We start from the raw sequence: 26,131 nt of genomic DNA, 5'->3' as shown, positions 1-26,131 counted from the left end.
ACTTTATATGCTGTGAATTTCTGTTTTTGCCCTTATATTACACCAATTTACTACTCTACCCCCTTTACATGTATAATTTCATCTCTCTAACACTTTCCCCTTATCAAAATCATTCAAAATCCTCTTGAAATCATTCAACCATGTTTTTGTTCATGAAATGTTGTTATGACCTGTAGAACGACTCATAGTATCTTCTACCGACATCATGAACATAGTGAACATTTCATGAAGTATTACTAACCTGACAAGGGGGCGATTAAGTATCATCAAGTTTTATTTAAATATTAAATCAACAACTTGGCATCACCCATGATGCAAAATGATATAAGATCACTCATAAATATAGTCTTTCATCTTAGCTCATCATGTAAGCATTGATCCTATCCACACTTCAAGCTAAAATCAAACAAATATCAAGAGTAGTTAGTGGATCAACCCACTTTAGTCTCTAGAGATTCACTTACCTTGGTTGGAGAGCTTTGAGTGAACATAGAGCTTGATCCACCTTAAAATCAAGTGGTAGGATCTTGAATTAACACTAGAACAAATTAAACGCCTAATCTAAAACTGTTGAGATCATCAAAGCTTTGAGAGGGAGAAAATCTTACCTCAAAGGTGGGTTGGTTAACAAATGGAAGCTTTTAGATGACTTTAACTTGTCCTAGTGTTGTGAATATATCCAAATGGAGACTTTTAGAATTTGGGCTCTTTGGATACATGGTAAGTGTGGATTTGGATAGCATAATTAAAGATGATGGTTGGAAAGAGGATCAAGGTGGAACTCAAGGTTACAACTAAGGAGTGAGAAAGAAGTCTCACCTCTTAGATGCTTTCGGCATTAACTAACCAAGGTCAAATTTATGTTGTGCATGATGTCATTCCATAGTAAAAGCATATGATTGAAAACTTAGGATAGCAATATGAATGAGTGAAAAGTGGCTACCTTGAGTTGGCAACACTTGTGGTAAGATAGTGTTAAGAGTAGCTAGCAAGGCGCAATTATGAGGGAGGGAGAGAGAGAAGATGATTTAAAAACATAGTAAATGTCAATGATCATGCGTATAAACATGAGCCTCATGAATAGATTTAGTTAATTTATTTGTTGTAAAGGCATTTTGGGCATTTTGAATGTATAGAAGTCGTAATGAAATGCCCATAATTGTGTCATGCAAACTTGCAAAGTGTGCTGGGTTTAATGTCAAAATCATAAAATGCTAAGCATACTTTATGCATTGTAACATAAAAATACACAAGACCATAGACATGTCAGTGGTGTTTTACTTAAACTTTAATATGAAATCGCATTTTTGTATAAAATAATAAATACTGACCTAATAAATTGAAGAAAAATTTAGGATATCATACCTATATATAAAGAATCAAACTATTCCGAAATTCTGATGGCCTAGTACTTGTTAAGAAGAAATGTCGTGGGATTATTCTCGTGCATATGAGGCCACCAAGGAGACATGAGATGACTACAAGCAGAATCAACCAGAACCAATGGAATTATCTCAAGACCCATGGGACTTTGAAATCTCATCTTGACACACGATAGCTAGATTGTGGATTCAAAGAAGAACCTAATCTCAACTCACATCATGACAAACATCGACAAATGAAAAAATCTATAAAAGGTTCACATGACTACTACTTTAAAATTGAAGTTGTAAGCTTTGTTGTATTATTAAGTCTGTATCAAGTATTGTTACACGTATCAAATCTTTCAGCTTTTGTCAACCTTGTATTTTTGTAGTATGCAATATGTTTGGTCAGCCATACTGATCATGAAAATGCTTGTATTACCATTAACTTCGGTTATAAAAGGTAAGATGATGCTTGAACAAGAGGCAGAGTCGGAAGATGAGAAAATTGCTAACATTTCTATAATGCTTTCTCAGATGTCTCTCTCTTATTCTTTCCCCTTTTGGCCCGAGGATATTGGCAAGCTAGAATTACAATCTTTGTAAGATAAGATGATCTATTTCGATAAATATACTCTTCACTTGTCACTTTAAATAGATCCAATGGGTCATAAAGTTTTTTTAAAGCCACGGGATTTTTATAGAACGGCTAATGGTGTTATGATATTAACAACAATCCCGTGTAATGGTTAAAAAAAGGGAAGGATTCTTGTGTTGGGATTGCAAATCTTTCTCGAATTTCCATTATCTTATCCCCTTCAACCTCCCGTAACATAATAACCATAAATAGCTACATTTTCATATCAAATAAAGAAGAATCAAAACTAACAAGATGACCCATATTCCCACGAACTGTTGTAACAACATCGCTATCATAATCATTCCAATTCTTCAATCATTCAACGTTTTTGCCCTTTTCCAACCTATTCAATGCCGAGTGCGGCATCCGCCCACATGGCCCAGCTGTGCAAAAAGCAGATCCATGCTGTTTTCAAAGCATCTAATCGAACTCATAACTCTCAATCAATATACAACACATTATCTTCTAACTCAAGCTTTGTTTGAAGATTCCTCATATAAATATCCAATGAAATTCCGCAGCAGCAATGATTGCGTTTCAAGCAAGTGACCCCACATGCATGTATTTGGCCAAGGGACCGGTTTCAAAAGCTGCCATGCCCATTAATGATGGCTTTGGTTTTGAGTTTTCCCAAGCCCTGTCAGGCTCGTGCGGATCTCTATGCTTTCAACGCCCCATTTATATTTAATCTGGGATGTTTGAGAAATTAAGGAAAAGCACGCCCGGAGTGCTTTGGTGGTTGTCTTTCTTTAATGGGTGGGAGCGGTTTGGGTCCCCCGTGCCCGGAACAGGTTTAAACTTTGGAATCTTCTCGGTTTTGTATTTTTGGGCACAGATAAAAAGGGAAGTTTTTAAGCTTCTTCCGTTTAGAGTGGGGAACTACTGGGTTCGTTGACCTCAAACTCTTGTCCTGTTAGAGAATATATTTTGGTTCCTGGCTGGGATTTCACCTGGGGTTTTGTGGGCTTCAATGAAGTCATTCTGGGTTTCTTTTGCCTCCATGGCTTCTTCAGTGCGTTGCTGTTTTTGGAGAGGCTGAAGTTCAAGTTCATGCATTGCTGCTGTCTCCGGTGCTGCTTCGGCCAAAAGAGTTGTACTGAGTTTGCAGGATTTTGGGGTAGTTTTAGCAGAGAAATTAGTTCAAAGGGCTTCTTTTTCAGGTTGGGGTTTGAGAATTTGGTGCGTTCTGGTTGGACCAACCATGTTCTTGAAAAAATTGTGGGTGAAAGAAAGCGCTTGAAGTGGGTTGGCTTTTGTTCTTCAGCTTCGGCCTCAAAATCTCAAGTCATCGAGTGTTGAATTGTGAGAAAAATGGCGTGTGTGAAATTGGGGTCCAAAAGTGATGCATTTCAGCGGCAAGGGCAGGCGTGGTAAGAACCTCGAACTTGTCTCCTTTCTTGTCTTTTCAGGTTATTTTAGCTGAATTCTCTTATAACTGAATGTCTTATTTTGGGAATCTGGACATTGTGCTGCGAGGAGTGTTCATTTTTATGCTGTGATGTTACCAGGAGTATTTCTGTTCAGCTAACTCACATGTATAATTGAGTGCCTATTACGGAGATATGAAAGCTTTTATGCATCATGTTCTTCTTTATCCCTCAGATCATGCCTATCAGTGTACTGTTTTTGCTGTCGAACCACTAGATTCCTATGCTGAAAATAGAGTTTCTGGTTCTAAGATGAAATTTGCTTGAGATACCTGCAGATGGGCACACTTCACACTACTCTTTAATTACTTGAACGGTTTAGTACCAACATTCTTGAGCAGTGAGATTAACGAACTTTGTGTCATGTAATAGGAGACATGATTATTGCCTCTCCATTAATATGAAACAATGCCTTTTGGATTTGACCAATTTGTTTAAGGAACTTTACAGTGGGGCTGATTTAACTTTCAAACACTTCCAAGTTGCATATGCCAAAGAATTCACCATGATTATGTCGGGTCCCATGATAGTTGTTTTCACTAAATACTCAATAGAGAGTTCAAAGAAGATTGTAATTTTCTTTCAGTGATCTGTGGTGTATGAAGGTATCACAGTGTTCATACTAAAGTTGATTTGGTAAAGAGAATTGCTGGGGTTGACTTGCTGAATGTCTCTTAAAAACAACACATCTTCTGGAAGCCTTTGTTGAACCCTTCTATGGCAGCAAACTTTTAGATTTAGAAGAAAAAGTTGATTAGCATGAGTAGAGAAATCTCCTTCGCCAGAATCGACCTTTTTTTAAATTATAGTAATTAGATATGGATCTAAAAGATAGATGGCATCTATTTTAGTGCATGCTTTGAACATCTGATTTGGATTAGTTTCTGGTTTTTCTGGAGGATGCATTCTCTTCCTTGGGTAACAAGTGATTGCTGAATGGTATTTTGTATGCTTGGGCCTGAAGAAGAGTTACATGATTATGATCTCAAAGTACAACATTCCTGAACTATACTTAAACTGCAGGTTTTGTACAACTGGCCTGCCCAGTGATATTGTTGTGGAAGTTGGGGAGATGTCTTTTCACCTACACAAGGTAACTGTTCTTAACTAACAAAAAAAATATGCACATATAAAAATTCATTGATTTCTTAAGCAGAGCACAACTTCAGTAATTAACTACTCATAATCACAGAAGTTTTGACTTGTATTTGTAATGACACAAGATGGTTGAGTGAACCATGAGTTCTTTAATATTTCACTTTTGCATATTTTTGCAGGCTGAGCTTTTGCTCAGAGTTCTCTTCCAGTTAACCTTTCTTAGAAAAGTGTCTGCACGGTTGATAATTGTTACTACTTGTAGCTGCTCTCTTTGTTTCATTTGACTAAAACTGTGTAGGTTTTAAAAATACAAGGTCGGTTCGCTTGACTCATTGTTAATGTATCATTTGTAGTTCACCACAACAGGATGTTACATTGATAAGTTGGTACTTAGTGCAAAGTACAGGGTTATGCCTCCGGCTTGGATTGCTTCCTTGTATTATTCACGAATCTATAATTTGCTAGAAGTTGAGTTTTGATCTGAATGATACAGTGAGGACCTTACTTAGTTCGGCCTTGCAATATCTGTTTTCAGATTGTGTCAACTTAGAAATCTGCAATTGTCTGATGCAGGTGTTTAGTTAAATTACTCCAAGAGACCATTTTAGCAGAAACTAGTTCTGGCGTTCTGATGTGTTGGTTTACAGTGAGACCTGCCCAACAATAATACTGAGGGATTTTTGCTGCGTCAGTAAAATAGGCATGGTTATGTGTCTATCATATTTCATCCATCAATAATCCTTTGTTGTGAAAAATGTAGTCTACCAGGCTAACAGGGTGGTGATCCACAGCTTATAAGTGAAATCATGTGAACTGAATCTGTCGGTTATTTTTATTTTTCTTAACTTTATCTTGTCAATCATCAGTACCTCTATAGTCATGTAGTCATGTTGCTATGAACAAAGTAAACTATCACCAACCAACTTTTCATTTCTTTCACGTCTTTTGAAAGTTTTAGCCAATAATAGGTCCTTTGGATATTGTTGCTATCAACCACTTCCATCTTCTTTTACCATCATCTTTGGTCTTTGGAACAATCCTAAACCTTTCATTTTTTGTTTGCGCAGTTTCCTTTGCTCTCCCGAAGTGGGATTATGGAGAGACTGATTGCTGGGGCATCAGAAGAAGGTGAAGAAAAATGTGTAACAAGACTGCCCGACATCCCTGGTGGAGCCAAGACTTTTGAGCTCATAGCCAAGTTCTGCTATGGAGTGAAACTCGAACTCACTCCCTCAAATGTCACTTACCTTCGTTGTGCTTCTGAGCATCTTGAAATGACAGAAGAGTATGGTGAGGGTAATCTGATTATGAGGACTGAAAGTTTTCTCAATCAAGTTGTCCTACGAAATTGGAAAGACTCTCTGAAGGCGCTTCAAAGTTGTGAAGATATTCTCCCTCATGCTGATGAGCTCCACATCACGAAGAGATGTATTGAGTCACTGGCCACGAAAGCATCCACTGACCCAAATCTCTTTGGCTGGCCTATAATGGAGCATGGTGGGCCCATGCAAAGCCCAGGGGGCAGTGTACTTTGGAATGGGATTAGCACTGGGGCAAGGCCAAAAAAAGCAAGCTCAGATTGGTGGTACGAGGATGTGTCAAGTCTGAGGTTTCCTCTTTATAAAAGGTTGATTTCAGCTATGGAAACCCGTGGGATCAAACCAGAGATCATTGCTGGGTCCCTCACTTTTTATGCAAGGAAGTACCTTCCTGGGCTCAATCGGCGTCAAGGTGCTGCTGAGTCTAGTGCCCGGTTAGCATCTGTGGGTCTTGGCACTCCACCTTCTGAGGAGGAGCAGAAGGATTTACTAGAAGAAGTAGATAGATTACTTCCAATGCAGAAGGGCCTCGTTCCACCCAAATTTTTATTTGGCCTTCTCAGAACTGCAATGATTCTCCGTGCAAGCCCCTCTTGCATATCAAATCTAGAGAAAAGGATCGGGATGCAACTTGATGAGGCGACACTGGAAGATCTCTTGATGCCCAGTTTCTCTTATTCCACAGAGACTCTGTACAATGTCGACTGTGTGCAGCGGATTCTCAAGCACTTCCTTGCCATGGATCAAACTACTGGTGGGGCCTCGCCTTGTTCAGTTGATGATGGCCAGTTGATTGGCTCACCATCCGCTTCACTCACTCCAGTCACAATGGTGGCCAAGATAATTGATGGTTACCTTGCTGAGGTCGCACCTGATATTAATCTGAAGCTGCCAAAGTTTCAGGCTCTTGCTGCTGCTGTTCCAGACTATGCCCGACCACTAGATGATGGTCTTTATCGCGCCATAGATATTTATCTGAAGGTACTGACGGTTATTAAGTGAGCACTGCATGCCTTAAACGAGCTTCGTGACAAACTAATTTTCATGTTTGATTGAAATGAAACCTATCTGCTCTGCATTCATGTAGATCATAAAGAAAATATATGATTTAATAGTCGACCATGCAAAATGTATTGGGTTTTAGCATATGTTCCAATTTTCAACCACTGTCTCTATAACATCACCATTACTAAGCCAATGTCATTGCAGTTTCTCCTTTCCTGTGTCTTTACATTTTGAGTTTTTACTCACGAAGCACAAGATTCTTTGTTGTTGGGTTGCTTGAAGGGCACAATAGAAGCTTCAGCTATCATTGCATATTCTCTGTCAAAATGGCTCTTCTTAGAAAATATTTGTTTTTTCGTGATTCCTGCAGTCACATCCATGGTTGGCCGAGTCCGACAGAGAACAGCTCTGCAGGCTAATGGACTGCCAGAAGCTCTCTCTGGAAGCGTGCACACACGCTGCGCAAAACGAGAGGTTGCCCTTGAGGATAGTCGTGCAAGTCCTCTTCTTTGAGCAGCTTCAGCTCAGGACTTCAATTGCCGGCTGCTTCCTTGTGTCCGACAACCTCGACGGATCAAGGCAGCTGAGGAGTGGGCTGGGCCCATCCGGTGAGGGAGGGTGGGCCACAGCCGTGAGGGAGAATCAGGTACTGAAGGTGGGGATGGATAACATGAGGCTGCGCGTATCAGAACTCGAGAAGGAATGCTCAAACATGAGACAGGAGATTGAGAAGCTGGGTCGGGTAAAGGGTTCAAGCGCTTGGGGAAGCGTCTCGAAGAAACTGGGGTTTAGGATGAAGTCTCAGATGTGCAGTGCTCAAGAAGGATCAGTCAGCAACCAGAGTAGAGGTTCAGCCAAGACTGAGAAAGTTAAGGTTAAGGACAGATATGGCAAGCATAAGAAAAACTCGTCGCCTGAGGGGTAAACAACCGAAACTCTATAACTTTTGCGTGTTTTTCTTTTCTTTTTTGTCATTTTTTTGGTTATTGTCCTAAATTAGGTTTCAGATCAGCAACTGAATTTCCTACTTGTGTATGTACCATAGCTGCCAATTATTTGTAGCATTCTCGTCGCTCCGCTCAACTGTGTATTCAGACATCTTGTAGTTCTTGAAGTGGTAGTGAATGATTTCCAGTACTGGATGAGTTTCTCGGATCTAACTAATAAAAATCTGTCTACCAATGTGAAGGTATCTATTTTTAACTATGTTTTGCATCAATTTGAAGTCTCTCAATGTACTAGTATTTACAGATTGTCAAAAGCACATGAGATACTGTTCTGTTTGAGCTCAAAAGTAGCTCCGGAGCTTGGTAGAACTCCTAATTTCCATCGGAACTAAAGAGGAGTGCACAATATCAGGTGCATCGATGTTCGGCATTGTCGGAGAGGAAAATTAGGTGTTCGGCATTGTCGGAGAGGAAAATTAGGTAGGAGATGTCGGGATCAAAGTGGCGGGCTAAAGCATAGATGCTCCATTGATCTATTTGCTGCTTCTAGAGTGGTCCTTTCTTCCTCTATTCTGGTTGAGTTTGATGATTTTTGGGGTTGAAGAATCCAAGTTCATTGTTCTTACATGAATAATAGGGTTTCAAACGGCCAATGGGAAGCTATGCTGGACCGGATTGACACAAACCTAAGTTTAGGCTTAGGTTTCAGAGTGTTCATTGCTTTTATTTTTTTCTTTTTTGGTTGAGTAAATTATAAAGTGATTTGAGTACTTTCCAATTCAAGAGACATAAATTGATTCAATTGACCTTTTTTATTTTATTTATCGCGATACAATAACTGTAAGATAAATGGACGTCCAAGATGAATTTTACGGATGGTGTGTCGGGATCTATTCAGTCAATTGAGCTGAATAATACAAGAGTATGCTTGTCTATTTTTTTTATATGACATGTTTGACTGGGCCTAAAGCAAACAATTTTATTTGAATCATCCGCTTAAAACTGTAAAACATACCGTAACTTAAAAAACTTACGTAAGACTTTGGGATGAATTTAGACGTTATAATTCATTTATTTATTTTGAAGATTGTGGGTTTTCAGTATAGGAAAAAAAAAATACACGTTACACTATCAACATGAGACAAAAGTAAAAAATTAAAAATCAAACTAGACCCCTTAGGGTTTCTGCTATAAATCCACAGAAACAGAAGTTTCTTTCACCAGCATTCTTGCCTTCATCATAAAGGAATAGATCTAGAGTAAAGAACTGGACAACTTTCATCTGATTTGACCCGGTAGCATACCCAATAAGAACCATTTTGTAAATCTCATAGCTTTCTTAACCATCAATTCGGGTTTGGACCGTCCTATCGACATATTTTCTTGGGATGCACCTGAGAGTGTAAACCCTATATGCTTCTCTAAATACTTGATGCGCATCGGCATGCGAGAAAGAGGGAGCAACCAATTTTGGTGAAATTTTATTTGAATATGCAAAAATCATAAATTTTAGAGGCTCCATGGAGAACCCATTATAATTTGGAAGAAAAAAATGAAGAAAGCCCGCTAGCGATGGAAACGTTTGCAATGCAAATGGCGTGATGGAAGCGACTCCAAATGAACCTGTAATTGCCTCATTATTGAGGAAAAATAAAGGCCCATAGATCAATTAAACTATTGCGTAGTGGTCAATCCATGTGACTTTTTATTTTGGTGTGATTGCCTCCCAAAACTATATACTTTTCTTTGGTTCGAATTGGTCCTTCCCTGGAAATACTGATGTGGCCTTTGACTGTTGTAAAAAATTGACTTATAACGTTACGTAGTTCGAAAGTTTAGGCTTCATTTGTTTTATGAAAAAATAATGATTTAAGAAATATTTTGCGAAATTAACCTCTTGTATCATTTACAAAAAAATTGAATGAAAAATATTTTCACCGTTCCCAAAAATATTAGGCGTAAATTATTGTTGATAATAAAAATATTTTTCAATGAATAATTATTTCAGGGTGTATAACAAATCGATTTTAGAAAATTTATTTTTAAATTATTTATTTTTCGTGAAACAAATGAACCTTAAAAAATTAAAATATTTATTATTAATAACAATTTACATCTAAATATTTTGGGAAACAATGAAAATATTTTTTTCATTCATCTGTATAAGCGATATAAGAGATCATTTTTATTAAAAAAAATTCAAATCATTCTTTTTCCATGAAACAAACGAAGCCTAAACTTTTAAACCATGTACTATTACATGTCAATTTTTTACGACAATCAAAGGCCACATCTATGTTTCCACCATTAATTTTGACGAAAGGACCAATTCAAATGAAAGAAAAGTGTATAGCTTAGGGAGTCAATCACACTAAAAAAAATTCACATGAATTACCGTGTTATAAAAGCTCAAAGTGTCATTATTTTTTCAAATAAAGATTTGAAGTGGCTTAATTATCTGAAAATAATGACTTTTGGCTGACCATTGACTATTCCAACCATCGAAGAAGGGGGATTTTAGTAAAAAAAAGAATAAGTATATTTTTCTAGTTTATTTTTTTTTCTTTCATTTTTTTTTGTTTTTTGTTTTATTTTTTCATCTTCCCTTCCCTAGCCATCATAGCACCTTGTTAATGATCATTGGAGCTTGTTGGCCTCAAGCGACCCTCACTAACATCGAGTGAGGTTGTTCCTCCCCAAATTCAATAAGGGCAACCATAGCCCTCACCTAGCCTCACCATCTCAGGCAAGGGTGAGAGTTGGCCTCCTTGACATCAGGTGAAGGTCGCCTTGCATTAATCAAGCAAGTGAGGGCAACTCTTGTTTGAGTCTAATGACCTCTGCCATCATGGAAAGAGGGAAAAAGAAAAAAATGAAAAAATTCAAAATTGTAAAAGACAAAAAATGCCCTTCAATCAATGAGGTTAAGTCATTATTTGAGACTGATATAATCAATTCATATCATTATTTGAAATAAATTCTACTTCAAAACTTCATTTAAGAAAACGATTATTCTTTAGGTTCTTATTTAAAATAAATTAAACTTTAAACCATTATTTGACAAAATAAGAACATATATTTATTAGGAATTTTCTCTGTACTATTTGTAATAAATATAAGTTTGCTAGAGTATCATACTATTTGGATCTAGTTTCAACGATATTCCAAGCAGAAAACATCGGTCAATCAAAAGGAAAGAAAAACCTTGGAAAAGTCGATCCGACCGGTAAGAAAAGTCTCATATTATCGTCGATAGACAACTAAGAAAATTCTCCATTTATCATGCGGCAAAGATCAATTTTATAACATCAAAGAAAAAAGAAAAAATAAGAAAAAATAAATAAACAGAATCGAGCGATGTCGATGTGAAGGACACCTTCACCATGTCACGATAGCCATCTTCCTCCGCGTCCAGAACTCCAAAACTTTTCCATCATTTTCCATCATTTTCCATCATTTCCGTCATCCAAAATCCCATTCCAAGACGTCTCTCTATCGTTCGCCATTCCCGCCGATCCGATCCGATCTCCGCCGCGCCGCCGCCGCCGCCCCCGATTTCCCGATCTCCGCCGCCGTCGCGCCTTCGGAATCGGAAGCTCCCCCCCCGGGCAGGCGAGGCCAGCCTTCGAGATCCGGCGGCGGGGGCTTTTCTTTTCCCCCGATCCTCCCGGCCGCGACGCGATGGACAACGGCGGCGACATCGAGAGCGGCGCCGAGGACGAGTTCCCCCAGCCGGGCCGGCGGAAGTACCGGCCCGTCGTGGCGCACGACCGGGCCGTCCTCCAGATGTCGTCCATGGATCCCGGATCTTCTTCTCCTCCTTCCTCATCCTCCTCCGCGCTCCCGCATCCCGACGTGCCCCTCAGGTTCGCTGCTGATTCCGTGGCTCTCGTTCCGTGTCGCGGTCGGTCGGGTGGGAAAGGCGGGAACTTTGGGTGTGGATGTCGGTTTCTCGTTTAGGATGTGTCGTTTGTGTTGAGAAAAAAGACTTACAGTGCCGAAATTGGGAATGGGATGAGTGGCGTAGCTTCGCGTCGGTGCATTGATTTGCTGAGCGATTCGGTGTTTGTTAGGATCTTCGTTTTGCAAATTTGGAGTTCGATGCGGGCACAGTTGAATTTATTCTTTTGTGGGGAAATAGGCCTTCCGAGTGTGCAGGATTGGAAGGAAAGTGTATTTTGTGCAAAAGTTGCCGTAGAGTCTGGTCCAAGCTTAATATTTCTCTGATGTATATTCTTGGACATGTGGATCCAATCCAGAATCACTTCAGATACTTCTTCTCTGAGGAGTGGGCATGCAGAAGTTACTTGAAAAAGAATCACCCACATTCTATTATTTTTCACTCGGTGTGCGTCGAAAGAACACATCGATGTAGTTGATAAACTAATTCGGTCTGTGAAGCTTCACTTGGTATGATTTAGTTGATATGAAAGGACAGAGTTGTTGTGCACTTATTCTACATCTAGAGGGCAGCATCAGTACAGGAGCTGATGCTATATTTATGGGATTATGATTATGGATTAGATTTTTAGTGCATTTTTCTGCTGTGAGAGAGAAAGGAGTGGATATGATGCAGTTGCTCTTGGGCAATTGTGGAGGTTTTTGAATTTTTTAGTGGCATTGTGGTTTACTGTCCAATGATCTGTAGTTTTCCTTACTCAGAATCCACAGCAAGGAAGTTCTTGTTGTTATGATGGTCCAAGTGAATGAAACTAAATGTGGCACGTTTGATGGGTTGGTGGACGACTTTTTTGCACTGCCGTATTTGAGTTGATGGATTCTTGTATAATTTTCAAAAAAACTTTGTATCTTGATGCAAGGTGTCAAATTTCAGTTTTAAAATATGGGAACGCTATGGTGCTAAATTTGCTTGGAAGGTTATGTCTGTAAATCATCAACTTAGGCATTTCGATATTGCATTTGACATCTGGTGTCAAAGCAATGCCACGCTTGTTGTTTTGCATTAGAGGAGATAGATCAAATAGCAATCTTTTTTGCTGTGTTAATAGAATCGGTAATTTTCCCTTTACATGGCAGTATCTGATGAATTCTAGCAGTTACATCTGCAGTCATGGGTGTCGTAATTCATGTTCATGATTCACTGTCATCGCAGGAATATAAAAGTTGGCCAACAGGCAAATGTGGGTCGAGATGCAAATGAAGAGGGGTCATCACCGAGGCATGCAGATGTTAATGGCTCTCGGAATGAATCCAAGTTGGAACTGTTTGGTTTTGATTCCCTTGTGAATATTCTTGGTCTTAAGAGGTAAGCAGATTTGTTTGGGTTCTGTGTTCTTTTGAACCAGTATTTAAGGATTTTAAGCTTTGTTTAAAACCTATAGTGTTTTCTGTCTTTTATTTTCTAATTCTGTCTCTTAGTCCAGTCTCTTTGCTAGAAAGTTTGCAGTTGGTGCAGTTCTAATCAGTTTACTGCTTTTGTTCTTTCTTACGTTTATAAGTTAATCAGGCTGAATCCTTTATAAGATTGAGTTGTATTCATCCGTAGATGGTTTAAATTTGATTTGCTATTTCAGTATGACAGGGGAGCCAATTCCAGCACCTTCGAGTCCTAGAGATGGTGAAGATGTCTCCATCACTCTTGGTCATCGAAAGGTCAATATTCTTGATCTTGTTACCATCTTTTGCAATAGGCTTAGCTGCATGATTTTATTACACAAGTCTCTGGTCCTTGTGAAGTAAGAACCGAGAATGAAATATTAAAGAGATTTCAAGCAACAAATATGATTGTATTCTTGAATTTTAAATGTAGCACATAGTCGATTGTCATGAAGCATGATACATTGCACTTTTCCACTACTTAAACATTCTGATGTTTGCATGCTAGGAGTATATTTCTGTTCTTTGTCCTTTATGGATATGAATTATCCAGCATGTAAAAATGTTTTGGAATTCATTGATTATGTATCGTGTACGGTGAATCATCTTTTTCCAAGCTCAATGCTAGGCCTTTATGTCTAGATATTGTCATACATAATTCAAGTGTATCCCCATGGTGGATTAGGTACTGCTGTCTATTCTTAATGGTAACTGCTCATTTCTTGCTCTTTTGTATATCTGATTTGGACCAAAACTGTCACTTTTGTTATTTGACCTTAAATGTAGAACTCTTTGATGATTCTGATGCCTTTTCAATATCTGATCTGTGCAAATATCTTGCAGGCTTCGGACCTTAAACTGGGTACAATGATGGGTGTATTTGTCCCTTGCTTGCAGAATATTCTTGGAATTATTTATTATATCCGTTTTTCTTGGTAATTATTTTTTTAATTCTTTCAATTTGGATTTTCATGAATTTCTTTGTTTCAACCAATGTGTGCTTCAGTGCCTTTGTCAATGTGCTCTTGTGGATGGATTTGGCATGCATCAATTACAGAGGAAATTTGCAAATAAGCTCTTATAGTTACTTCATCTAGCTACTCTTTTAAAGAGCTCTGCTGCCCTTGTTGAGGGTAAAATCGCCGTGGTTAATAGGCGGGATTGGGCAGTAATTAAGATTCCATTGTCTTATATTTCTCCTACATGAGTTGTGTTTGGATTCTTTGGACAAGCTCAGGCATATTATTACAATGGTCCAAGTTTGGTACTGACAATTGCCCAACTCAATAATGATGCAGTGCCTGACTTTTGAGCTTCATGATATGAGGCTGCTTGTCATTGTCATAGGTTTCATTTTATTGACTTTAAGAATTGTAGATTATTAGAAAAGTGGATAGATTTTTTCTGGAAGTTTCCTCATATGATATTTCAGACATCATCTCATTTACTCAGATTTGATCTCTCTCTCTCTCTCTCTCTCTTTCTCTTTCATTTTAATTTTTTGAATCTATTTTTCAGTTTTCTTGTTCTCTGACTAGAAAGATTTTGTATACACTGTATTGAAGTGAACAACTAGGAAACCCTTCATGCTGTTAGAAGTTATGTAAAATCTACTACTTTTCAAATTTTCCACCTCTTTTTCTTGTATATGTTGACAAGCCAGGAGGCTTTTGCTGTAGAACATAAGGCGTGGATCTTAACCTCTTTGACTTATGGAGTTGTGACCTTTATGGTAAATCTTGACTGAAATTTTGTTCTTTCCTCTGGAGAACCTTGCCTGCTTAAGTAATTTTCAATCCATTGTGAAGGCACTTTGTCCAAATTTTGCTTTCTCCCTCGTATATCTCAGACGTTTTGCATTTGTTTTACCATGTTAGTAATTTTAACTAACAGTCATTTTCATATTTTTTGCAGGATTGTTGGTATGGGGGGCATAGCTGAGTCCTTGTTGCTGGTATTCTTTTGTGGCTTGTGTACATTCTTGACTGCAATATCACTGAGTGCTATTGCTACAAATGGTGCAATGAAGGTACAATCTTATTCACTAATCGTCCTTTGCTTTCTTTTTTGCATTTCCTGCCTTAAAAGCATCGTCCTTCCTGTTCTGTTACATCAATTTGCTTGTAAAGATTTAGTTGAAGACCAAATATTTGGCTTCTCGGATTTAAGATTTTGGCTCTTTATCTGTTTCATATACATTTTATGATTTCTCCTGCTTCCAGGAGAATTATGATGAGGAAACTGATGCATGATTATCATCATGCATTTGCAGTCCACTGTTTCCATCTAGATGTCTCTCTTTCATTCAATGCTAATAGATAGGTCAACAAGATTGCTCATTTGCAGCAGTTTCTGTGTTCTTGGTTTTCATTTGATCTATTCTTTGTGCAGTAAGACTTCCCAATAACTTCATCACTAGCTATTTTACATTTTTGCATCTTTGTAAATGTAAAAAGCTCTCTCACTGCAATCTCTCTTGCTTCTAGGGTGGTGGACCATACTATCTTATTGGTCGTGCTCTGGGTCCTGAGGTTGGAGTGAGTATTGGCCTATGCTTCTTCCTTGGGAATGCCGTTGCTGGATCTCTGTGAGTGTAATCTTTGAACTTTATTGAGGTGATAACTTGGTTTGAGCCTTGGAGATCTGTAATGAAAATGGCAATATTCTGACAAAATGGTGTAGCCTAGAGTGATCTTGATTGCTTTAACTAATTGTGTTGACATCCTCGCTTTCTTTTAACTCATGGTCTCTAGATATGTATTGGGAGCTGTGGAAACTTTTTTAAAAGCCGTGCCAGCTGCTGGAATTTTTAGAGGTAAGAATTATGATCTTTTCCACAAATATTCATCCACATATGCTATGCTTGTATTGTTCTTGGCTGAAATTTGGAAGTCAACAAAATAGCTGACCTCAAACAATTACTTCTTGATGATGTTGTGTCTTCAGTGGTTTGTAATGTCACCTAGAGATGCTGCTAGATACGGCACTCTTTATAAGGTGTTTCTTCTTGTTTTTGAAACTTCAACTTTGTCAATTTGAAGTTTGGTGACCTCTAGGCTCCCAAATATCTGTCCTTGTGGTCTATGCCTCCTTGGCATTTAGCAGTTTATTCTTAATCGCTGCTCTTTGATTGAGCCTGACAAATGTTAGTTACTGAAGTATTATTTCTCTGTTCTACATAAAATTGTCTTCTCAATGGCATAATAATTGAAAACTCACTTCTTGCATCAACCAAGTGGCTTAACCTTCATGTTGTTTGTGCAGAGACCATCTCAAAAGTTAATGGCACGGATGTTCCACAGCCAATCGAGAGTCCTAGCTCCCATGATCTGCAGATTTATGGGATTGTTATCACCATAGTCTTATGTTTTATCGTCTTTGGTGGAGTGAAAATGATCAACCGGGTTGCGCCTGCATTCCTAATTCCTGTCTTACTATCAATTTTCTGCATTTTTGTTGGGATCTTTCTGGCCAGGAAGGATCATCCAGTAGGTAAGTTACCAGTATACTTACATAGCCCTCTTTTGGCCTACTTAAAATTAATCACTGAAATAAGGCACAGTGCAGCCAATTACATACATTTTTTTTTTGGTCAGAATTATGTACATTGGTCAAGTGCTTAAACCATTGTCATCTTGCTTGGCATGTGGAATGTCCTGCACAACTTGTCGTAAAATAGATATGTTCTAAAATCAAGGAATTAATTATATTCTGCAATGGTGATGTTGATTAATGGAATATCTCTTGACACTGCTTCCATTCTCTTGTATTAGCTGTTGTAGTCATGGTTTTGGGAATTTTTTACTTGTCATCCAGGCAATTTGCAGTGAATATTGTTTACTGGAGGAATGACATAAACTATACATTTTGGTATTCTTGGTATAGAGGGAATCACGGGATTGAGTTTGAGCACCTTCAGGGATAACTGGGGTCCTGATTATCGGAAAACCAACAATGCTGGGATCCCTGTTTCTGATGGGAAAGTAGAATGGAGTTTCAAGTAAGTCAATTTCATTACCTTCTGAAATGTCAGAATTTGTTTCTATTGACCTCTCAATAAATTACTTGCAATTTCTACATTTACTTATGCTGTGATAGCATCTAGCCAATTGCATTCACTTGCTAAAGGTTGGTGTTGGAGTTCAATGAAAGCTGCTCGCTAAAGCTTGGCGTTGGATTTAAATTGTAACTGCTGCAATTTTCCACTGACCATTTTGTAGTGTGCTAAAGTTGAGTCGCAAAAATCAGTTGATTATGATGCATGAGATCCATTTTGTTCAAGTAGATGTGCAATCGTACTGTAAAAAATCGGTTATTAGAATGTCAACACAGCATTCACTTTCCTCTCCTGGTCTAAGTTACCTGGAATTGCGTGTGGGTGCCAATTTGGGTGTCTGACTTGCTTTTCGAAAAAATTTTAGATACAGACTCATTCGTAAATATACATGGGAACAGGACCACTTCATGCAGTTTTTACATATATATTACTCTTTTGAAGAACTTGTGTTTTCTGTCAATTTTTTTTTAAAGATACAAGAGATAAGTTATTTGGACCTTTCTTGCATAAAATTTGTTTGGGCCATTTTTGTGTAATTTGTGACAAGGTTAATAATATTTGTTTGTCAAGTGTTGGTCATAAAGATACCCCATAATTTTTTCTTTTTGGTCCCTAATTTGTCATGTTTAAGCCCAGAGTTTTTCAAGACTGATGGTCCAATTAAGTGGCAAGTCTAATCTATCCCAATCATTTGAAATTCTAAACCAAGCCATTTAAATTTGCATGTGATTCCTTTTTCCCTCACATGATCTTTCTTAACTCGAGAGTTTAGCATCTCTCTCTCTCTCTCTCTCTCTCTCTCTCTCTCTCTCTCTCTCTCTGTGTTTTGTGTGTGTGTGTGTGTGTGTGTGAGTAGCAAACTGTGACTTCATTATGGAACACAAGTTTGAGGCATTTTAGGGTGTTCTACACAGATTCATACCCAAACTATGGCTGTCTTGTGTCTGACATGGGTACATGGGGGGAAAACTCCTGTTGCCTAGTATTAGCACTTCACTTAAACAAGTCGGGTTTTTTGGGATCTGAGGTCAGAGGAATGTGAAACTATCACTTGGAGCCACTCTTGGCATTTGAACTCTAGTAGATGAGATTAAAACCGAGAACAACTCCATAGCCATTGGTGTAACATGGGCTCACATGTCACACTCTTTCAATTTCTTTAAAGTTCAAGTTTCTCATTGCTACTTGCGTTTTAATTTCTTCTACCAATACTAGGGTCCAGTTTGGTAAAACATTGAAAGTAGTTTTGGAATTCAAAAGTCTTTTGATAAAAAGTTTTAGAGTTTGCTAAATCATTCTAAAGCTCTTGCAGCTCAAATCCTGCCTTTTTAAAGCTCAAATTCCAAAACGGGTACCCAGTAGCTTTTGCCTGAAGTCCAAAGCTGCTTTACAAAATTTTACTACTCAACTTTGTAAGGTGTACATTAAGGAATATCATCTTGAATATATCCTGTAAACATATCCATTTTCTCGCATCTACCATGAACAACTAAGTGAGCAAAATTTTCTGGAGCTTTTAGACTGCTAGTTTTATTTCAAGGTCTAGTCTAGATAACTTCTTTAAAGATTCATTTGTTTGTTCCAGCTATGATATTAGAACATGATTGGATGGTCTCTCGTTGGTATAATGCTCTCCCTAATACCATCCTCCTCCTTCATTAATCAGTGACTGTTGTACAATTAATTGAAAGCTGTCCTTTGTTGAATTGCATCTGATTAGAAGCTCCTGCAATGAGCTTTTCTCAAATTTGGTTGATTGCAAGAAAGCAGTATCATGTGGATCTCACTTGGTGGTTTTCACTAACTTCGTGGTTTTCTTTTTCTGTACTATTTTGTGTATCTCAAAATTTCAGTTTGTCGTTCCACATTTGTTCATCCTCAGGCATGCTGGGTGATCTCTAATGCGGGGGTGGAATGCTTGCTGATTTTTCTAACTATTGGTGTTTTCACTATTTTTTTACAGTGCACTGGTTGGTCTCTTTTTTCCTGCTGTTACTGGAATTATGGCTGGTTCAAATCGATCAGCCTCCTTGAAGGATACACAGCGGTCAATACCCGTCGGCACACTTGCTGCAACTCTTACAACTACCGCCCTATATCTGATTTCTGTTTTAACTTTTGGGGCTCTGGCAACTAGAGACACACTACTGACTGACAGGTACCTTTTGAATTTTTTTTCTTTTGGTCATAAATAGTGTAGATTGGATTGGAGAGTGAATTATCAGTTATTTTTTCATGCTAATTCCTAAACTTTCAAACCATCTTGAATTTCTGCTTCTCTCCTTTTCCAAGGAGTACCTTGAAGAATTTTCTTTTCAGCAGCCATAACTTGTTATAATAATACCTTTGGATTACCTTAGCCTTGGATTTTGGACATTCTATCATCTTTAGTTAGATAAATGTAGCACATTTGCAGTTGTTTCAGCTCTTATGTAATTTGTTTACTCAGGCTGCTTACAGCTACAATTGCTTGGCCTCTCCCTGCAATCGTGTACATTGGAATTATCCTTTCGACTTTAGGTGCAGCTCTCCAGAGCCTCACAGGCGCACCTCGCCTTCTTGCAGCAATAGCCAATGATGATATCCTGCCTATTCTCAATTACTTCAAGGTTGCAGAGGGGAGTGAACCTTACATTGCTACACTTTTTACTGCATTCCTCTGTACAGGGTGTGTCATAATTGGGAATCTGGATCTGATCACACCAACTATAACCATGTTTTTCCTACTATGCTATGCGGGGGTGAACCTTTCTTGCTTCCTTCTGGATCTTCTGGATGCACCTAGTTGGCGTCCACGGTGGAAGTTTCACCACTGGAGCCTCTCTTTGCTTGGAGCATCACTCTGCATTGGTATGCCTCAGTCCCACTTAGGAGCTTATTGGTTATTCAAATTCATTCAGTTTGAATATTGGCCTGGGGGCCAGTAATCCTGGATGCCTTTGTAGATGTTGTTTAGTATGGCTCTTGAAGTTGGAATCATTAAATGCTTCTTAATGACCCCAATTGAAGGTGTTTCAGATTTAATGAAAGTTGGCATTATGGTTGGGAAGGAAGCCCTCCTCTTGTTTCTTTCTTAGTCTTTTGGTTTTTTTTTTTTTCATTCGAAATGTCTGATCTTAATGATCACATGGCAGGTTACTACTTTTTAGTGGTGCATTAGCATGAACTACCATGGACAATTCACGCACTTGTTTACCTGTTCTTGGGTGCTTGTGTTTGTTTGTGAGTCTTCCTGCATTGTATTCATTTTGCTCTTTTGTATCTGCGCAGTGATCATGTTCTTGATATCGTGGTCATTTACTATTGTTTCTCTGGCCCTTGCAAGCCTTATATATTACTACGTGAGCATTAAAGGAAAAGCTGGGGACTGGGGTGATGGTTTTAAAAGCGCCTATTTCCAACTTGCTCTTCGCAGTCTTCGATCATTGGGAGGTATGTGCCATTTTGCTAATAGAGAAGTGGTTTTCTAGATTACAGCAATTCCTAAATCTGTTTTGTCGTTACCAGACCACCTTAAGCAATTTTATCATGCTTTGTCTTTATAACCTGGAATGATTTGCTCAAAATCTTTTTGTATTTGTTGTGGCATTTGTCAATGGTCAAGATGTCTGATTGATAACATTGACAGAGTTCATCTTAGCGTGACTCGAGTGTCACTAATTGTAGGAGTCAGTGGAATCAGTTTGCACTTGTTTGTCTCATGTGCTGTTCATCGGTATCTTGGAAAGGGAGGTGGTTTTTGTTAGTTATCTGAAATATATGCTGGTATAGTTTAAATGTTCCATGATTCTTTTATTATTCTTAAAGCTCTCATGATTTGTTGGGCCAAGATATTATCTATTTGAATATGTAGGTTGTGCACTGATGTGACTTGTAGGAGTTTTCACAGAAACCAGAAAGCAATAACCTAACTTGAATTGAGCAAAATTTGTAAATTCTGGTTATAATTGCTCCCTTACACGTTGTTATGGAGTGTTTTTACTTGGTTCTTGGGGGACAATAGGGGACCGGGGTGGATGGTCCCATTCTTCTGTTTGTGGCTGAGTGTTAATGGTTTATGCCTGAATGGTACCAATAACCAATTAACATTATTTTAAAAGCAGACTTGTCCAGCTTGTTCTACCAGTAGGATTGCGAACCCATCCATGGCCAATGGGTTTTCTTACAAACATGCGGGTGGCCAAAAACTGGATCGAACCAGTGTCAACCCTGTTCAAGCTGTCAAAATGGGCTGTTTAAACTGGATCTAAACCCAGTTCAAACTAGTGCTTTTATAATGTTAAGCTACCCGTGGGGATTTGACCCATGGACCTCTCAGATCTTTAGGCTAGCCTCTTACCAGTGTGCCACGAGTTCTCTAATGAGAAGTGCACGATCCCATAAAATAAATAAAGGTTCCTTGCAAGCAGCCTACCTGCAAACTTATGACTTTTTTGAGTGCTAAAATAAAGTGGCTACAAGGTTAAAATGGAACAGTTAAATTGAGAGACTGTACAATGCATGCCCATTGTCCAATAATCTCTTTGGCTGCGTTTGGTAGTCCGGATTTGAATCCGGATAGGATAATTTGTTATCCTATCCAATGTTTGGGAATGTCCACCGGATCGGACAAACCTGGATATATCCGGATAAAACGCTGGATAAAAAATCCGGGGGAGGGGGTGGGATAAGCCCGGATTGGATAAGATTTTTTTTTAAGGAAAGAAAGAACTTAACAAAAAGAGAAGATATCACTTGCCGTTTTCAATGGTGGCCACTGCGGAGGTGGCCACAATTCCTAGATCTAGGGTTTTTCCATGGCCTTTAATTAATTGAATTTTCTATTTTTTAATTTTATAATTTAAATGAATATCATATTTATTTTTAATCTTATCCTGAAGTGCACCAAACACTTGATAGGATTAGATATGTCCGCCTTTATTATCCAAAGGATTATATATCCTACTTTATCCTATCCTATCCTGATTATTATCCGGACGACCAAACGTAGCCTTTATGTGATGTCCACTAATGGATATGTTTGTCACTTGCAGTGCACTTCTCATTCACAGTTTCATTGCACATTCTCTTTGTGCCTAGTAGCTATGTCTTGATTACCTTTCGCTGTCTTTGCAGCAAGCCAAGTGCATCCGAAGAATTGGTACCCCATACCCCTTATTTTCTGCCGGCCCTGGGGAAAGCTTCCAGAAAATGTACCATGCCATCCAAAGCTGGCAGACTTTGCAAATTGCATGAAAAAGAAAGGCAGGGGAATGTCCATCTTTGTGTCGATTCTCGACGGAGATTACCATGAATGTGCTGAAGATGCCAAAGCTGCTTGCAAGCAGCTTGATACTTACATAGACTACAAGAACTGTGAGGGAGTAGCAGAGATTGTTGTTGCCCCAAGCATGTCCGAAGGCTTCCGTGGGATTGTCCAGACCATGGGCTTGGGCAATCTCAAGCCCAACATCGTGGTCATGCGGTACCCGGAGATATGGCGTCGCGAGAACTTGACTGAAATACCCACCACGTTTGTGGGCATAATCAATGATTGCATCGTGGCTAACAAGGCGGTTGTTATTATCAAGGGCCTTGATGAATGGCCGAACGAGTATCAAAGACAGTACGGTACTATTGATTTGTACTGGATTGTCAAGGATGGTGGCCTCATGCTTCTCCTCTCCCAGCTCCTCCTCACAAAGGAGAGCTTCGAGAGTTGCAAGATCCAGGTCTTTTGCATTGCAGAGGAGGATTCAGATGCTGAGGCACTTAAGGCCGATGTGAAGAAGTTCCTCTATGATCTCCGGATGCAAGCAGAAGTCATTGTTGTCTCGATGAAATCATGGGACCTGAAGGTGGAGGGTGGGTCCCCGAATGACGAGTCGCTGGAAGCGTTCACAGCAGCTCAAGGCCGTATCACCAACTATCTCAATGAGATGAAGGAGGCTGCTCAGAGGGACGGGACTTCTTTGATGGCCGATGGGAAGCCTGTTGTGGTCAATGAGCAACAGGTGGAGAAGTTCCTTTACACTACCCTTAAGTTGAATTCGACTATACTCAGATACTCGAGGATGGCCGCGGTGGTGCTAGTGAGCCTACCGCCTCCTCCATTGAACCATCCATCGTACTTCTACATGGAGTACATGGATCTGTTGGTGGAGAATGTTCCTCGGCTTTTGATGGTAAGAGGGTACCGAAGAGATGTCGTAACTTTGTTCACATAGTCAGCGGTATATTTGCGCTTTTTTTTTTTTTTTTTTTTTGTTATTTTTATATTACCTTCTATGTCGATTACTGTATTTTAGTATAATTTTTTTTGTTACAAACCCCTCCCCCCCTTTTTTTCGGCAAATTTTGTAGGTTGAATGTAACATTCTTTTATTGAACCAGTTTAGTTTCTCAAAGAAAATGGTTTTGAATTAATTGGAGGCCATGACACGGCTGGTGACTATGTAACATTCATACTATGAATGCCGGCTGATCCGACTAGCGGTCTGAAAAGCTTCAAGTGCAGGCTAGAGAATTGTCAATTTCGTATTTCCTGAATGAGATGCGATCATTGTCATTTCTTTGCGGTTTGTTTTTTGATTTGAGCTTCATGAGGTAAAAATATAAATTTACCCGAATGATCTGTGAATATTAATAAGAGATGAAAAAGAAAATTTACTTGTGACAGTGCAGAGATTGAAGCCTCTGCATTCATAATTAGGGTGAAATGTGCCATACCTGATGACAAATTGTCAGTATTGGATGTTATGTAGTCCTGGCTTGAGTCGAAATTCACAGCTCAAGCGAGAAACTTATGGCCAGAAACCAGAGCCATCTGAAATAAGCATGAGCGAGGCCCATGTCCTGTTGCTTGTTCCTCACACGGCCCATCTGGAAAGAGCAAAGCCCAATTTCGATCTACAGAGCTTGAGCTCTGTACTCCCGGCGCTTAATGGGAAAAGCGGCGACTCGTCGTATAGAGAGTTAATCAAATTAAATGAAAATCTTAATCTTGTGTGATGTAAGGGTTTGGGAAAACGCATTGGTCCGTCTTTGGCATTATTTTTAAACCCGACTTTTCCTCAACACGTGTTTGTAAGGGTTTAGTTATTTCTTTTTGAGTAATTATTATCTTTTAAGTGACATTAACTCTAATATAATGCTACACCGCATGTTATATTCGATAACAAAAGTAAATATATTTTCAATGATGATTTATATTGCAAAAGTCAAAGTTAAATGAGTAGATGAGTAGATTTTTTCGGTTGATATACCACATCACATATTATAGATAACATAGTCAAATTTACGTGAAATTATAGATTTGATTCCTTTTTCATTCTCAGAGTTAATTTTACTTCTTATTACTCTAAAATAGATGTATCATATATTAATAACCATGTTAATTTTTTAAATATTTTCCTCTTAATTTTTATTTTTAAATATCTTCCCAATCTCTTGGATCAAATTTATTCTTTACTGTCAACAAATTTTCCTTTAAGCTTTCCCTCTTATTTTTTTGGAAAATTATTAGTTTCCATTTGGAAAAGAAAAAACTTTGTTCATTAAATTTGACATATCTAACATGCAAAAGTCACGCATATTAGATTTTATGAGATATTAGATGCCTTGTGAGTTCATGACTTCTAACGCATTATTAAATTAGGATAAACTTCGTACCGACTTTCAATATACAAACACAAGCAAAACAGATGGAGATGATTCTATACCGATGACGTAAAAATTCAGTTCATTGTTCTACAGATCGACTATAGAGAAGTGGCTAAAGAAAAATATATTACTTTTTTCATTTCATCACGGCAATGATTATACGTGTGTGTATATATATATATATATATATATATAGCATCGATGGAAGCCCCAATTTCAATTCGTCAGAAGGGACTTGGTTGAAAAAACTCTACAACTTCAAAACTCCAAATTGTTCTTACTCATTTAAGGACCGCATTAGAAAAGCATCATAAGTCGAGGGACCAGATACATGCTTTTAAGAAATTTATTGGAAAGGATCGAACCGCAAGTCCTAAACTTTATGTACGTAATACAATAAGGTCTCAAATCTCTCAATTAATTTAACTAATTCCTAAACCTTTTTTTTTTGTCATTTTGGGGGGTCTTTCTGATCGATAACTCACATATCCTAATCAAGGCAAGTATTTGGTGAGCGTGTTATAATGTCAAGAGATTATAATAATCGGGGTGGAAGTATTTATTTATTTATTTATTTTTATGTTTCATTTTTAAGCTCTGTTCGAATAGAATATACCGTGCGAAGGTCATTTAATTAATTGAATCCATATAGTGACTAAGAAGTCATCATTGAAATCAACCTTAATTGGGGAAAGTTGTTGACCGCTAAGGGGGTGCATGATAAAAATTATTTATGTTCCAGAGATGCTTAAACTAAAATAAAATCACCTTCGGTACTGAATAAATCTTCCCTATCCCTTTCTTTTAATTATGATATATTGCAATTGATTCCAGAAAAGGAAAAGATTCATTGACATCAACACCGGCACAAAACGACCATGGCCTAACATGTTAAAATAAGTCACAAACCCATTTCTTAACCCTTATATGATAAGCTAAGTCATTTATCCATCTCTATGAATCTTTTTTCATTCTCTTTCATCATAACTCAACCTCACCTTGAGAATATAATTTCTGGTGAACTATGTATAATCGATTTAGTAGGATTATAAACAGCATATAAAATATTTCAAATTTATCTGAGTTACAAACACGAATCGCATGTGCCCCTATAATATTAGTAATTTCCCAGAACGTCCAATGAATGGTAAAGATCTATTAAAAAAATGATAGATAGCTTTTAGTATTTCATATATACTTACCTGAATTATAAAATCCTTGTCATGAGGGCACTAGTTCACCCCAAAAAATAAAGTAATGGGTACTTATTTCAGGAAACTCTTTCCTTAATTTTTA

At 38.3% G+C, this 26,131-nt stretch overlaps 2 protein-coding genes across 2 annotated transcripts; both read left to right on the top strand.

Moving 5' to 3' along the window:
- Positions 1 to 2,648: 2,648 nt before the first annotated feature.
- On the top strand, positions 2,649 to 8,056 carry LOC104440721 (BTB/POZ domain-containing protein At1g30440). The gene is made up of 4 exons (XM_010053671.3): positions 2,649 to 3,374; positions 4,455 to 4,524; positions 5,597 to 6,829; positions 7,224 to 8,056. Exons 1-4 carry the CDS (start codon positions 3,316 to 3,318, stop codon positions 7,776 to 7,778), a joined length of 1,917 nt encoding a protein of 638 aa, XP_010051973.1. The 5' UTR covers positions 2,649 to 3,315; the 3' UTR covers positions 7,779 to 8,056.
- A 3,183-nt stretch (positions 8,057 to 11,239) lies between these two features.
- On the top strand, positions 11,240 to 23,718 carry LOC104440719 (cation-chloride cotransporter 1). Its single transcript, XM_039311323.1, has 14 exons — positions 11,240 to 11,321; positions 11,360 to 11,666; positions 12,914 to 13,066; positions 13,335 to 13,413; positions 13,981 to 14,072; positions 15,052 to 15,166; positions 15,624 to 15,724; positions 15,891 to 15,952; positions 16,402 to 16,629; positions 17,023 to 17,137; positions 19,158 to 19,352; positions 19,644 to 20,044; positions 20,465 to 20,626; positions 22,310 to 23,718. The coding sequence occupies exons 2-14, from the start codon at positions 11,482 to 11,484 to the stop codon at positions 23,398 to 23,400; spliced, it is 2,979 nt and encodes a 992-aa protein (XP_039167257.1). The 5' UTR covers positions 11,240 to 11,321; positions 11,360 to 11,481; the 3' UTR covers positions 23,401 to 23,718.
- The last annotated feature ends 2,413 nt before the right edge of the window (positions 23,719 to 26,131 follow it).

The sequence above is a fragment of the Eucalyptus grandis genome, chromosome 4 (genome assembly GCF_016545825.1).
Source record: "Eucalyptus grandis isolate ANBG69807.140 chromosome 4, ASM1654582v1, whole genome shotgun sequence".
Classification (NCBI taxonomy): domain Eukaryota; kingdom Viridiplantae; phylum Streptophyta; class Magnoliopsida; order Myrtales; family Myrtaceae; genus Eucalyptus; species Eucalyptus grandis.
Note: the sequence above shows the minus strand (reverse complement) of the source record. Positions and strands in the feature narration are given on the sequence as shown.

Excerpts from the sequence above, each read along its gene's own strand:
- LOC104440721 (XM_010053671.3), top strand. The coding sequence starts at position 3,316 with ATGGCGTGTGTGAAATTGGGGTCCAAAAGTGATGCATTTCAGCGGCAA. Across the intron at positions 3,375-4,454 it reads CAGCGGCAAGGGCAGGCGTG|GTTTTGTACAACTGGCCTGC; the intron begins GTAAGAACCTCG and ends CTTAAACTGCAG. Across the intron at positions 4,525-5,596 it reads TGTCTTTTCACCTACACAAG|TTTCCTTTGCTCTCCCGAAG; the intron begins GTAACTGTTCTT and ends TTGTTTGCGCAG.
- LOC104440719 (XM_039311323.1), top strand. The coding sequence starts at position 11,482 with ATGGACAACGGCGGCGACATCGAGAGCGGCGCCGAGGACGAGTTCCCC. Across the intron at positions 15,167-15,623 it reads CTACAAATGGTGCAATGAAG|GGTGGTGGACCATACTATCT; the intron begins GTACAATCTTAT and ends TCTTGCTTCTAG. Across the intron at positions 17,138-19,157 it reads AAAGTAGAATGGAGTTTCAA|TGCACTGGTTGGTCTCTTTT; the intron begins GTAAGTCAATTT and ends ATTTTTTTACAG.